Source organism: Oreochromis niloticus, linkage group LG3, assembly GCF_001858045.2.
Source record: "Oreochromis niloticus isolate F11D_XX linkage group LG3, O_niloticus_UMD_NMBU, whole genome shotgun sequence".
NCBI classification, from domain to species: Eukaryota; Metazoa; Chordata; class Actinopteri; order Cichliformes; family Cichlidae; genus Oreochromis; species Oreochromis niloticus.
In genome coordinates this window covers 79,681,011-79,695,318 of record NC_031967.2, presented here as the reverse complement: position 1 = coordinate 79,695,318, position 14,308 = coordinate 79,681,011, and the positions used below count along the sequence as shown (strand labels likewise).

General features: G+C 41.2%; 2 protein-coding genes across 4 annotated transcripts; one reads left to right on the top strand and one right to left on the bottom strand.

Annotated features, from left to right (window-relative positions):
* Window positions 1–2,081: 2,081 nt before the first annotated feature.
* LOC102079738 (uncharacterized) lies at window positions 2,082–14,062 on the bottom strand. Of its 3 annotated transcripts, XM_019356246.2 has the most exons (6): window positions 11,104–14,062; window positions 10,898–10,977; window positions 6,796–6,944; window positions 6,182–6,228; window positions 5,453–5,769; window positions 2,082–5,307 (listed from the first exon to the last, which is right to left on the bottom strand). In XM_019356246.2, the coding sequence occupies exons 3-6, from the start codon at window positions 6,827–6,829 to the stop codon at window positions 3,168–3,170; spliced, it is 2,538 nt and encodes an 845-aa protein (XP_019211791.1). In that variant the 5' UTR covers window positions 6,830–6,944; window positions 10,898–10,977; window positions 11,104–14,062; the 3' UTR covers window positions 2,082–3,167. The 3 variants fall into 3 exon arrangements, with proteins under 3 accessions (XP_019211791.1, XP_019211784.1, XP_019211780.1); XM_019356239.2 differs by having other exon boundaries at window positions 10,898–14,062; XM_019356235.2 differs by lacking the exons at window positions 10,898–10,977; window positions 11,104–14,062 and adding an exon at window positions 7,140–7,232.
* On the top strand, window positions 7,158–8,884 carry LOC109200892 (nuclear factor 7, brain-like). Its single transcript, XM_025906196.1, has 3 exons — window positions 7,158–7,300; window positions 7,402–7,454; window positions 7,641–8,884. Exons 2-3 carry the CDS (start codon window positions 7,419–7,421, stop codon window positions 8,802–8,804), a joined length of 1,200 nt encoding a protein of 399 aa, XP_025761981.1. The 5' UTR covers window positions 7,158–7,300; window positions 7,402–7,418; the 3' UTR covers window positions 8,805–8,884.
* Window positions 14,063–14,308: the final 246 nt, after the last annotated feature.

Genomic DNA, 14,308 nt, shown 5'->3' with positions numbered 1-14,308 from the left:
TTCATGCATTTAAGCAACACACCTCAGTTGTTCACACAAAGCATAAAGGTAAAAAAAAACAATATATACAGTGTTATGTTCATTTTAGATGTCAAAAAGTATTTGCGGCTCCCAGAGTTTTCTTTTGCGTGGAAATCGCGTCCAAATGGCTCTTTGGGTGTTAAAGGTTGCTGACCCCTGCCCTAGACAAACGCTACACAGTGCCGTCCTGCAACTATTTTTCTGCTCTATGCTCTGGTGTCCTGGTGCAGCCACAAGAACCTGGTGCTGAATGCCCAGAAGACAGTGGAGATTATTGTGGACTTCAGGAAGCACACAGCCCCACTCCCCCCCATCATCCTGACTGACACCCTCATCACCTCTGTGGACTCATTCCGCTTCCTGGGTACCACCATCACCCAGGACCTGAAGTGGGAGCCCACCATCACCTCCGTCATAAAGAAAGTCCAGCAGAGGATGTACTTCCTGAGGCAGCTGAAGAAATTCAACCTGCCAACACGGACGACGATGCAATTCTACACCGCAATCATCGAGTCCATCCTCACCTCCTCCATCACCGTGTGGTACGCTGGAGCCACTATCAGGGACAAACTGAGACTGCAGCGTGTTGTGCGCTCTGCTGAGAAGGTGATTGGCTGCAAACTCCCATCTCTGCAGGACCTGTACACCTCCAGGACACTGTGGCGTGCAGCTCGGATCAGTGGTGACCCTTCTCACCCTGGACACAGTCTGTTTGACCTCCTCCCCTCAGGCAGGAGGCTCCGGTCCATTCGCACCAGAACCTCTCGCCACAAGAACAGTTTCTTCCCCTCTGCTGTTGGACTCATGAACAATAACCATATGACTGTTCCCACCACTAACACATGACCCTACACTGTGTTCACTGCATCATTCCATGTTTGGCACTGATCACCACCTGCACTCATGTACATATCTATCCTCTTAGCACTTTTAATTCTTATTTTTATGTCTATTTAAGAGTTGTATAACATTATATTTGCACTAAGTACCGCAGCAATTTCCTAATGTCGTAAACCTGCTCAACATTTGGCAATAAAACCCTTTCTGATTCTGATTCTATACACGCAGTGTCGAGCAACGGTGGAGTCGGAATTTCAAGCAGTACAACATTTTGCGGCAACAACAAAATGTGAGGCATTTATTGTTTTTATGTTTATTTATTGTTTTTATGTTCAGTTTCAACTGTTACGAAGTTGATGTGCAGTTAATAAGTGCTATAAATATTTATATTGGAAAAGAAAATCGTGAGAGAATCATGATCTCAATTCTAAGCAAAAAAAGCGTGATTCTCATTTTATGCAAAATCGTGCAGCCCTAGCTCACACTCACACTTATCAGCTTGAGGATACTTCAAGGAGCACTTTCACACTCCAAGAGAGTGCCACAAAAAGACTTGTCAGACTTCACTCCAGAGGTTAACTTGCAGACGAGGAGTGTTGGGACTTTAGTACATCTATAAATGGGATGAACAAGTAGTTTTGTAATTACGATTACTTTGTAGAAAAAGGTGGTTCCCCATCTCTCCCTTTCTTTGTGGGTTTGTCAGCTCCATACTGTGCCTGTCAAGTATGCTGGAATCATGCATACCGTCAGCAATATCATCGTGGATGTTACACACTTAAGGAAAGTTTACAACGAGTAACATATGCTGACAATAGCCATTCGCAGGTAAATGTGTATTAATGGTTTAGTAATCCTGCCTAGTATGATATTAAATATATGATACACTTACTACTTCATATATCCCACATCGTTTGTAACGAGCCATCGAAGCGGTGCCTTTTCATATTGTCCTAATGGCACCACCAGCTCTCCCAGACACTGCTGACGTGAAGGCGCGTGGATACCCTCTGCTCGGAGAAGCTTCTCTGCGTGAGTCAATGCAGTGATTTGGCTGAGCAGCTCCAGTGGAGGTTTGGGGAAGACCAAACTTCTCACCTGGTACTAACGAGCCTCTTTGGTTGTCTTAAGTGGGGCCAAGTGACGGTGTGCACGGGCATCTGGATTAACAACGCGAATTGCTGGTGTCGCCACTGAAAAGAGTAGAAATGGGAGTAATATGAGTCATTCCACGAGAATGGTTAAAATTGGACTTGGATGTTTTCACATTTTTTACCAAAATGTATTATTTATATGTATATCCCACATCATTAAGGATATATTTAACTATCAGAAAAATGCATTTTCCCATCTCAGGCATTAGTTTTCTTTTATTATTGATCATATTTTTAAGATGTAGTGACTGTAATACTTCAACCCTGTTATGGACACTTTGGAGGCTCTCTGAATATAATCATAAAATGTATTTCGAAAGAAATCAATATGTTTACATTAGTTAGATGTCCCCCATACTAATTCAATAATTTTACATAGAAAAATGACTTAAAATCACACATTTTTACTCTCTTATATCCTGAAATGTAACTAATGAGCGAAAGCAATCTTGTCATTTTTCATCAAAAATTTAGTTTAACTAAGAATTATAATCTAAATCAATGATCATATGATAGCGCTCAATATTTTAGACAGAAATCAGCAAACATTAAATTATTTTTTCAACATTTTAAGAAAATTATATATAAAAATGTTGGTGTGACGGGGTTGAGACTAGCATAACAGGGTTGAAGATGGTAACAGGGTTGAAGAGACAAATACAGCTTTACATATAAACAGTTGTTTACTCTTAAATTCAATGTGTAGGGCTTTCCATTAGCATTATATCTCACTTTGTAACCATAGGAAGGACACCAGATACAAATTGCAGTAGAATTAGGTTTTATTAATCTCAAGTAAAAACAACCACAACAGCATATTAACAACTAACAAACATTGTAAAGTGAATTGCTCAAATGTAACATAATGCGTGTGTGTGTGTGTGTGTGTGTGTGTGTGTGCGTATGCGTGCGTGTGTAGGCATAAGAGAGCCTCATGAGGTGTGCTAAAAGTCACCTCATCCTTGCTCCGATAACATACAATTGAACTTGATGAACTGGTTGAAGTAATAACAATAATAATCAGTTAACGATTTCAATGTGTCTGTCTGTATCAGTGCCTGTGTCTGTGTCCATGTCAGAGTGTTTTTGCATGTGTGTGTCTGCATAGGTTTGTGTGTCTGTATATATGCATGTGCCGGTTGTTTCATGAATTCATCTTGTGAGTCGGTTCCACACCTCTTTCAAAACTTCCACATGGCGTCTTGTCACAGCCTGTGGGGGTGGAATGAGTTCAAGGACATCATCAAACAGGTACCAGAGGATATCATCCTGATGCGGCCAGAAGAATCGGTTTGACCCAACACGATGCATGCATTTGACCTGGACTTGTGTTGTTTGTATGTTTAGAATGATGCCTGGATACAAATCATCATCATATCTGAGAATACACCATTTACCAATCAGCTCTGGACTTTCCCACTGGATTTCTTTTTCTGGATTCCCCCCACTGCCTGTCTGTGATACAGACGTTTCTATCGTCTGGCCAAAAGTGAAACACTGGGTGTTAAAGCACTTGCAGTTAAACAGCTTCCTTGTTGTGCACATGCAGCTTACATCACGAACCATCCGTTCTCCTGGAGCTACAGTAATGACCTGGTGAAGTCTCATGGTTCCAGGAACAGCTGGTATCTGCTTTGGCATTTTCTTCATAGCTTCCTCAACATCTTCACGTTTCACAAAGAACAGTTTCACACTTGTGTTTGTTTCAGACAAGGCCCTGAATAACTCTTCTGCATCTGGGATGTCATGCCCCTTTGCTACCATCATGTCAGCTGCTCTTTTTAAGGCTCCCCCGACACCATCTGGTGCTCCTTTTCCATGACTAGCCTCAAAAAAATTCCAAGAACCAGCCTTGAATCCTCTTCTGTCCAGTTCTGTAGTGAAAAGGTAGAAGTTTCCTCGTTGTTTGTATTGCGTACAGGGTCCGTCGCTTAAAAAGTGCAGCACAGACACTTGTGGATGTTGGCCTTGAAGGTAATCTAGCACAGGATTTAGGTGCTGCCATAATGCTGGAGGGCCTTTATGTCTACTCGGGGAGATGGTGCTAAAGCACACAGGCTCTGAGAGTCCACCAACATACAACACACCAGTATGAAGGGTGGCCTGCTGATGTGAAGCCCCAAAGTGGACCGCCTGAACTTGAGAACTGTATTTACAACTGTAGTTTTCTGAGAAGTCAACATGTATCAAAGCCTCCTCCCCTGACATGTTGTTCTTCAGCTCACGGCAGAAGGCATACTGCTGCTTGATATTAAAGTGATGCATTTTAAATTTCTTTACAAAGCTCTGGAAGAGCTCAATGAGGTCCTCTTGTGTGCCCTCCACAGATTTCTTGACTGTCACTTTGACAGTTGCCTTTTCTCCCTTTTTGTCTATCTCCTTTTCCTCTATCACCCACTGGGTAAATGATGTGGTTGCGGTGCTGTTGTATGCACTTGTGATGTGGACAGTTTTGTCCTTGCAATGGACACACTCTCCATACATGCAACTCTTGCTGGATGAGTTGCAGCAAACCTTCTCTATCAACTCTTCAATGTTGGCAGTCTCAATGAGTTTCAACTGACGGAGCTTCACTGCCAGAAAGCTGAGATTTTCATGCAACTTACACATGCATGTGTCACGTTCAGAGAGTGTTGGATTCACAACCCAAAAGGGGCGAAGATGACAGAAAAGGGAATAGGATATCATCTGGTCTGGGTTTTCTGCCAAAAATCTTCTGTGGATATTTTCCATTGTGTCCATCAGGAACCTCTTCTGCATTTTTAATTTGTCCTTTGTGAGTGTTTGTTTGGTTCCTGTGGTAATTCTACTCACGTCATCCATGAGATAGAATGCCTTGATTCTTTTTTTGAAGTCTTCAGTAAACCTGCTGGTCCTCTTTCTTTCAAAATGAAGACTGTCATGATGTCTAAAATTCTTGTTTGAAAATCCGAGGGAGTCACTTGCAAACTTTTGCAACCTGTATTTTTTTATAATTCTCCCTGTCGCGACTTTGGCAATCAGCTGCCTTTCTCTGTCCTTGGTGGCATTTTTGTATTTATTCCTAATATCTTCAATGAGTGATTCATGGAAAAGTAAGGTTTTTTTTATTTGGGGGTTAACGGGGCAATGTGAAGCGAGTCGTGTTATTTTTGACTGTGGGGAATCCGAAAAGTTCTTTGAACGTTGGCACCTTTTTTTGTATTTTTCTTTGCTTTTTCTTTCTTTTTCAAGTTTTTCCTGGAGTTCCGCTATTTGCCTCTTGAGCTTATTTTTTTCTGTTCTGTACTTTTTCCGAGCCACCAGACGTTGCCTATAAAATAAAGCAATAAAAGTTGATTTGGGTTTGGAAAATTATGCATTTCTCCTCCTGCCCTCCCTGTTTCTAAAATGACATTGTGAAAGTGACATAAAATGACATTTTCACTATAACACTGTTAACTACCCATTGCCCTAACCTTGAAGATCTTGGCTGTGAAGGCTGCTCTGGGTGATCTCCCTGATCAGGACTCTGTGGAGGAGTGCTCAAGTTCTTGAGCACTTCTTTCCTCTCCTTGCTCCTATGGTAAGCTGTTCTCCACATTTTTCTTTTCTTACGCTGTTCTCTTTTACTCAGTTCATTAATTGCTTTCTTCTTCCCTGCCTCTACATTCTTTCTCCATCTCTCACGCTCAGTCTGCAGGTTTCTCTCCCTTCTTTCAGGATCAGCTTTAAGGCGTTCACGATACTTCCTTTGCCTTTCTGCTGCTGTTGTTGGTGCCATCTTACTTGCATCCTTAACATGGAACATAAATCACATTCAACATGCATGCAGTATAAGAATGTTGACTGAATATAATAATAATTAATTTAAATAATTGGATAACTTAACAACCGAAGTATTAAAATCTCAACCCCATCACAATCTCACAACCCCGTTACAATCAAAAACATAACAGGGTTGAGTGTGACTGGGTTGAGATTTTTGCACAAACTGGCCGCTGCTTAATGTAGTGAATACCAGACAGAGAGCACATGGCATGCATGAAATTCAAAATCACCATATATTCATGAACTAACAAAAAACTTTCTCATAAGTAATAGGTTTCTATCTTTTTTTCATGTTACGGTGTTGAGTCATTGAGGTTGACGACCACAATATCATAAGATAAATGACTAAAATAAAGGAAAAGATGGGAGCAACTTGCCTGTCTCTGTGGTCCTGTTGTCCAAAAGACTTCAGTGATGTCACTTCCTGATGTATATGGAATTCTAGATCACACCATTGTATTTATGGGGGTGGGATCATTTGTGTAACGGGGTTGAGGGGTTACTCAGGTACAGAAATAATTGTGATATTAATGAATAATTAACAATTAAATTTGAAAAAAAGAAATATTAACAACAAAAGAGCACAAATAGATGTTTAGGTTGATATCAAAATTTATTGACTTTCTAAAAAGTTTTATTTGGTATTTTCAAAGTAAACTTTCATCAAGGCCATGAGGGACATGACAAAATAGGTGGTGTCAAATGAAAAAACTGTATTATTTCCCATAAAAAGATAAAAATTAGTTCAGTTTTTTTACACTGTATTAAAGGGTACATTTTAATATATATGTAAAGCTGTTTAAATTGAAAGTTTGGTGACCCAATAGATGAAATACACCATAAGAGGTGAGAGGGACTCAAATTGTGCCATTTTCGTGGAATGACTCATATATTAGATATTGGCCATGAAGTAAAAGGGTTAAATGAGCTTTTCATCCTCGTGTCATTTCAGCTAAATCCAGATCCAAATACCTTAAAGTCGATGACTTACTGTAAAGATAAAAGAAATGCGACTTTCCAAACATAGCGGAGGTGCCGTTGTTGTTTTCTGGTGACGCAACTTCCGTCGACAGACGATTGGTAGTGCACAGCTGGCCAGCTCTCCTATTGGTCCACAGTCTGCGGGCGGGGCGAGCTCTTCTAATAATCAGAAGAAAGATTGAAAGAAAAACTGCCAAACAGCTGCAACACTGAGTCATACTTTATTTTCTGAGCTTGACAAAATGTTTCACTTTTGACCTGCGGTGACAGTCTACGCTCTGCTGTCACACTCACACATTTATAAGAGGAAGTTGGATGTAGCTCCGCCCCCCACGTGATTAAAACGCAACAAACCTGGAAACTGTGTGGTCTTCGTCATCAGTAAAGAGAGACGCACAGACGATCAGACCTCAGACCAAACTAGCAGCTTCCTCTGAGTGAGTCCAGCTACAGGAGAGAAAAGTGGAAAACTCCAACACTGCTGCTTCAAGCTGCTGACGCTCCACACACTGAATGTGAGTTTGAGCAAAAACACGACTCAAAGGAAGTTTCAGTGAAGGTAGTAGAGGAGGGAGGGGAGCCAGGACTGACTGTACTTCCTGTCTGCTGTTTTCAGCTTCACTCACAGACTCAATGGCTTCCAGATCAGAGGAGGATCTCTGCTGTCAGGTATGTCAGGAGGTCTTCAGAGATCCTGTTCTTCTGTCATGTAGCCACAGCTTCTGTAAAGACTGTCTGAAGAGATGGTGGAGAAAAAAACGGGCACGTGAATGTCCAGTTTGTAAGGAAATATCTTCAAAGAAGCATCCACCTTTAAACCGAGCTTTAAAGAACCTGTGTGAGTCGTTCTTACAGGAGAGAGATCAGAGAGCTTCAGAGGCTCTCTGCAGTCTGCACTCTGAGAAACTCAAACTCTTCTGTCTGGACCATCAGCAGCCAGTGTGTGTCGTCTGCAGAGACTCAGAAAAACACACCAATCACAGATTCAGACCCATCGATGAAGCTGCACAACAACACAAGAAGGAACTTCAGGAAACTCTGGAGCCCTTAAAGAAGAAGTTAAATGTTTGTGAAGAAGTTCAAGTGAAGTTTGGTCAAACAGCAGAACACATTAAGGTCCAGGCCCGACACACAGAGAGGCAGATTAAGGAGCAGTTTAAGAAGTTTCACCAGTTTCTAGCAGAGGAAGAGGAGGCCAGGCTGGCTGCACTGAGGGAGGAAGAGGAGCAGAAGAGTGGGATGATGAAGGAGAAGATGGAGGCTCTGAGCAGAGAGATAGCAGCTCTTTCAGACACAGTCAGAGCCACAGAGGAGGAGCTGAGAGCTGAAGACGTCTCATTCCTGCACAACTACAAGGCTGCAGTGGAAAGAGTCCAGCGCTGCCCCCTGCTGGATGATCCACAGCTGCCCTCAGGAGCTCTGATAGACCAGGCCAAACACCTGGGCAACCTGACCTTCAACATCTGGAACAACATGAAGGACATCGTCTCCTACACTCCTCTCATTTTGGACCCAAACACTGCTCATCCAGACCTCATCCTGTCTGAAGATCTGACCAGTGTGAGATATGGAGGAGAGAGGCAGCAGCTTCCTGATAATCCAGAGAGGTTTGATCATTCCTGCTCTGTCCTGAGCTCTGAGGGCTTTAACTCAGGGACTCACAGCTGGGATGTTGAAGTTGGAGACAGTATACGGTGGGGACTGGGTGTGTTAGCAGAGTCTGGGCAGAGGAAGGGAGTCATAGGGTTAGGGTTATGGAGAATAGGGTGCTGTTCAAGTAAATACTACGCACTTTCACCATCAGCTCCTACCACTGATCTCTCAGTAGAGAAGAAGCTCCAGAGGATCAGAGTGAATCTGGACTGGAACAGAGGACAGCTGACGTTCTCTGATCCTGATACTAACACACACATACACACCTTCACACACACTTTCACTCACAGGATGTTTCCATATATTAACACTTATGATAAAGCTAAAGTGTTGCCATCGAAGGTTCAGTGTGAGTGGGGCAGATGAGTTGAGGATGATTATATTTCTAATGTTGTTTCCTGTCACTGTTAGACCTCTGCCTCACCACCACATATTTCAAATACAACGAGGGTTTCTACAGACAAAAACATGGCTGTGCCATGGGCTCCCCCGTGTCACCTATTGTAGCCAACCTTTACATGGAGGAAGTGGAAAGAAAGGCTCCTGGCTCTTTCAAAGGGAGAGTACCCAACCACTGGTACAGATATGTAGACGACACCTGGGTCAAAATCAAAAGACGAGAAGTGGAATCCTTCACTGCGCACATTAACGCCGTGGATAAAAACATCAAATTCACCAGGGAAGACACAAAGGACAACTGCTTGCCTTTCCTGGACTGCGCTGTGCACCTTGAAGAGAATGGCAACCTCAACACTGAAGTTTACCGGAAGCCCACACACACGGACCAGTACCTCCTCTTTGACTCCCATCACCCTCTGGAACACAAACTTGGGGTAATTAGGACCCTACACCACCGGGCAGAACATGTTCCCTCTAAGCCTGAAGGGAAAAAGAAGGAACACACACACATGTAAAGGAAGCACTGAAAACATGTGGTTATCCTAATTGGGCGTTTATAAAGTCAGCAAAGAGTCACAGAGAAGAAGATCAGACACCAGCGAGGGAAGATAAGAAAGACAGACGCAACAACGTTGTCATCCCCTATGTAGCCGGTGTATCAGAGAAACTCAGGAGAGTTTTCTCCAAGCACGACATCCCAGTGTACTTCAGACCCAGCAACACACTCAGACAGAAACTGATTCACCCGAAAGACAAAACTCCTAAACACAGACTGAACAACGTGGTGTATGCTGTACAGTGCAGCGAGGAATGCCCAGACCTCTACATTGGAGAGACCAAACAGCCATTTCACAAGTGCATGGCACAACATAGAAGAGCCACCTCCACAGGACAAGACTCAGCAGTTCATCTGCATCTAAAGGATAAAGGTCACTCTTTCGAGGATGCCAATGTTCACATATTGGACAGAGAGGACAGATGGTTTGAAAGAGGAGTGAAAGAAGCCATTTACGTCCACTGCGAGCGACCATCTTTGAACAGAGGCGGTGGTTTACGACACCAACTGTCTGCCATCTATAATCCAGTTTTGAGTTCCCTCCCCAGACGCCTTAACGCCCACTCACATCCTGGGCCATCTGACCTCAGGAAATCAGTTGATAGGGTGGGGCCAGGTTTCACAATGAGCTCACCCGAAACCCTGGCTGATTGGGACCCACACCCGCTTTCACACCTTGGCTCATGTGATTAGGTAGAAGATCATCAGGGGGTCCTTTGTCCCTCTCGGTGGGTTACTCCCACAGGGCTTTAATCTGGGACTCTCCACCATTTGACCTTAGAACTGAAGAAGCTTCTTGGATGAGAGGTGAAACGTCTTCAAGCAACTTAAAGAAGTCCAGATGCTTTTCTTTCCAAGCTCCTTAGACTCCTGTCAGTGAATTGAAGCTGTTAAACTGCAGCTGTCCTCCTGCTGCCTCGTTGTTCCAAAGCTCTTTGTTTCTCTTTTAGTTCTCACTGTTTCTGCTGTCCACCTTTTCACATGGAAAATCATTTCACTGTTTCTCACTGAATGACTCCCCAAACTAGATTTGAAATTATATCAAGTTTCTAATCATTCCAAGTGATTCATGTTTCTATTTGATGTGTGAACTATTAAGCTTTAGTAAGCTATTATTAAGTTCTTATTTCATCATTTCTAAAGCATTACTTCTCCTTAATGTTCATTTTCTTGATTAATAAAGCCCCATATAACATGTTCATTGTATAATTTTTAAATGAGTGATAAAGTATTTAGATGCACGTCTATATCCATGTTTGTGTGTTAATAAATGTTTTATAAATGCTTATTTTAAAATATAATTTTGCAATTCATTGTTTGCGACAGTTACAAGTTATTAAGTATTTTTTGTGACCTCATCTAAAGTGAAGTGCAATTTTGCCTTAAACTGTTTTTATAGTTGACTCAAAAAGTCTCACATATCTTCACAACAGAAAAATATCACAAAGCACAAAGAGATGCAAAACATTCAAATATTTTTTTACCAGATTGAAACAAAGCCCACCTGAGGTTTGCAGGAGAAGAGTCTGAGTTTGTAGGAGGAGTTTAAGAGCGAAAGATGCACTGAGCCCCAGGATAGCCCAGCTTAAAAATAAAATATGAATAATGTTATAACAAAACAATATTTCACAAATAAGTGTAAACACCATAAACAAATTATCCATCATGGCTGATAATGCAGGAGTTTGGAATGTCTTTAGTTGATTCCACCTTCCTGTGGTTTGTAGTCCGTTAGCTTTAGTCAGACAAGACAGCATCCAGTCAGGTTCAGTTTCAAAATGCTCCTGAAGTAAAAGAAATACATGGAGACGATTTAGATTGCTGGGATTTGGACTGACGCGTGTTCAATTGGAGCAGCAGTTTGTTGTTGCCCTCTTGATTCTTTATGACAACAATAAATATATTTTTAAACAATGATTCATGTTTAACTCCATATATGAAATGGTTCTAATATTTGAATTGTGGTTGTTTGCATTTGATTCACTTTGTCCGATTATAATGAAATTGAGATCCTTCTATTGTGGAAGTAATGAGTCACTTCCCTCTCCTTACCTCACCCAGGTAAGGAGAGGGAAGCATCTAATGTGCCGTAGGTCACATTAGATGCTGAAGAGTTGACAAGGAAAAAAAAAACCCTAAATGTTAGCTCACAAAGCTTCAGTTATAGTATACAATCAATTGACAAATAATAAACCAAATTTGTATAATCATCTCCATCAGCCTGGAGCACAGAGAGGAGAAATTAGACGAACCAAGAATACAACAACTTTACTGACATCCTGGAGTCAGTTGATAGGCGATTGTCCAGCTTCGATGCGATGTTGTCCCTGCTGAAGATTTTACAGCAGAAATTTAAATCCCTGCGGGAATCTCTGGAATTCAGCCAGAATAAGGTGGAAACGGTCGCTCCTAAAAAGTCCTCGCTACGCGACTGAGTTAAGTCTCTAACTGAGAATGTGACCCATCTTAATACAGAAAATAAATGCAGGCCTGTAGTATGAGAGAAAACTATGTGTTTTCTGGTATCTCAGAGGATGCAGAAGCAACTAATTAAAAGCTGCGATCGAGTCCATCGTCTCAGACCTAAGAGGTTGGTTGCCAGGAGACAGCATCCTGTTGTGGCCAAATTCGGACATTTCAAATAGAAAGACCAGCGAAGAGTTGCGTCAACGCTAAAGGATTGGACTTCAGCATAAACCACCATTTCCCTAAAGAGATCCTGGAGCAACACAATGTCCTGTTCCTAAGTCTTCATTAATAAGGGCTCTACGTGGACGGACAGCTCTATCGTGACCCTGCATCACTCCCTGGTTATATTAACATCACTGCAGATAAGAATCTGAAATGTTGCTTCAGACGCCAACTACACTTAAAGAAAACAGTTCTGTGAAAATGAATTCTTGCTGTAGAAAAAGTTAAAAAAAATATTCAATTTAATGTAAGTCAACAGCTTTACTACAAATTAGTTTGGTTTGGTGGCATCCTATTGTTCGTGCAATGCCATGAACGTTAAAGTGCAATACTATGTTGTCAGTTCCAAATGCCTTTGGCTTAAACTTTTGTTTGTATTTGTGCAACACTTGAATTTAGAAAGCGAAGGTTGTTATATGTTTTGAAAAGGGATATCTGATTAAATATGAAGATTTTCTAATGGATTTGTACTTCTTTGCATGAAAAAGGTGAAAAAACATGGACTTATTATAATTATTAATATTAATAGGTAATTATGTTAATATTGTACTGCTCTAACCCACTTGACATCTAATTAGGCTGTATGTTGCCCCGTGAACCAAAACGACTTTAACACCCCTGATTTACACTATAATAACCTGCCTGGAACATCAGCATCTGTCCTCTGGGAAGCAGGGAAAGCTGTGATGAGTTAAAATAATTGCATTTCATTTTAAAAAGAAAAAAATATATTCAGGGATTAGAAAAAAAACATCAAATCCTCCAAAGAAGCCTTCGTGTCCCAACAGGAACAGGAAATACTGAACAAAATATGTAAAACTAGAATTAAATGAAATTATTAATAAGACAGTCAAGCAATAACGCTGGATTCACCGCTGACAACAGGTGAACTCCAGCAGGAATTAGACAGGCTATAGTGATTGAGGGCATAGGATGCAAGAATGTGGAACATAACATCTTTATGCGGATGATGTTTACTTTTTCTCCAAGACTCACAAACCACTCTCTCTGAGGTAATTATATTAATAAACTCTTTTTCAAGATTTTCAGATTATTCAGTATCTATACTTCTTCTGATTAATTGCTCGTTTCATAATTCTTCTTCTACACCACTGCAGTCTAGAAATATAAACCCCCGTGTGTTATCTTAAAAAAGCTACAAAGGACAAAGAAGGACTAGATCTGCCTAACTTCTTAGCCAACAGGCTTAGGATGGTTAAAACATACCCTTTCAGATGGGCCCTGGCTAGACGTAGAACAGGCTCTAACAATAACAGAGAGATTTTGGAACTACCATTTATCAGCTCAAACATCAAATGACATCAATATCAGCTCCTTCCTGACAGCATGGTGGGAGTTTCTAAAAATGATGAGTCTTCATTAATCCCATGCAAACGTTCACCTATCTGGAAGAACCCTGACATATTACAAAACAATAATATAATTAACTTCCCAGATTGGAGTTGTAAATGAATTAAATACTTGGAGCATATATTCTAAGGAACAGACTAGTCCATCTGATAGACTAGCTATACAGTGTGGGACTAACAAGAATAGATTTTTAGAATATCAACAAATTAAATCTATAGTAAAAAAAAACAAACAAAAAGGAATTTAAGGCTAATGAAGTTAAATAACAAACACCATCACAATTCCTTAATCTTAAAACCCCCAAAATACTGTCTAAAATATACAGGACAGTCTCCAAAATAGATGAATCAATATCTCTTCCTATTGCAAAATGGGAAGCAGATTTATCAGTCAGTTTAGACCAAAAGTTCTGGTCTCAGATATGCGTAAAAAGCTTTAAATTAATTAGAAATCCCAGTCTACAACCAATACTACGCAAAACACTACAGAGTGCACTATACAGGTCAGTGGATAGTGCTAACCCCTCTTCTTCAGAACAGCTGTTATGATTAACTTCAGCCACAAGATGGCAGCAGCTGGTCTGAGATCCTTTATCGGAAAGAAGAATTCAACTCTCAGGTGTCATGAGAGAGTCTTCACTTTCAGAGATGAATTCATGCCTGCACTGCCTTGTTGGTCCTAAACCTGGGATTATAAGGTTCTTTTTCTTACAGAAAAAGCAAAGACAAAGAGGAGCCGGGAGGCGTGTAGAGAAAAATATTGGAGCTTTATTTAGTATCAAAGCGGAGCGTGTCGTCCAGCCGAAGGAACGTCTCCGACTGCTTCACTTGGAAACGTCAGCAGGAAGTTTGTA

Bases quoted from the DNA above. Each gene is read 5' to 3' on its own strand.
- LOC102079738 (XM_019356239.2), bottom strand. From the start codon at position 6,829: ATGTTTGGAAAGTCGCATTTCTTTTATCTTTACA. The intron at 5,770-6,181 runs GCAAGTTGCTCC...TTCCATGTTAAG, and splicing joins CAACAGGACCACAGAGACAG to GATGCAAGTAAGATGGCACC. The intron at 5,308-5,452 runs GTTAGGGCAATG...TTTATTTTATAG, and splicing joins TCACAGCCAAGATCTTCAAG to GCAACGTCTGGTGGCTCGGA.
- LOC109200892 (XM_025906196.1), top strand. From the start codon at position 7,419: ATGGCTTCCAGATCAGAGGAGGATCTCTGCTGTCAG. The intron at 7,455-7,640 runs GTATGTCAGGAG...TCGTTCTTACAG, and splicing joins AGGAGGATCTCTGCTGTCAG to GAGAGAGATCAGAGAGCTTC.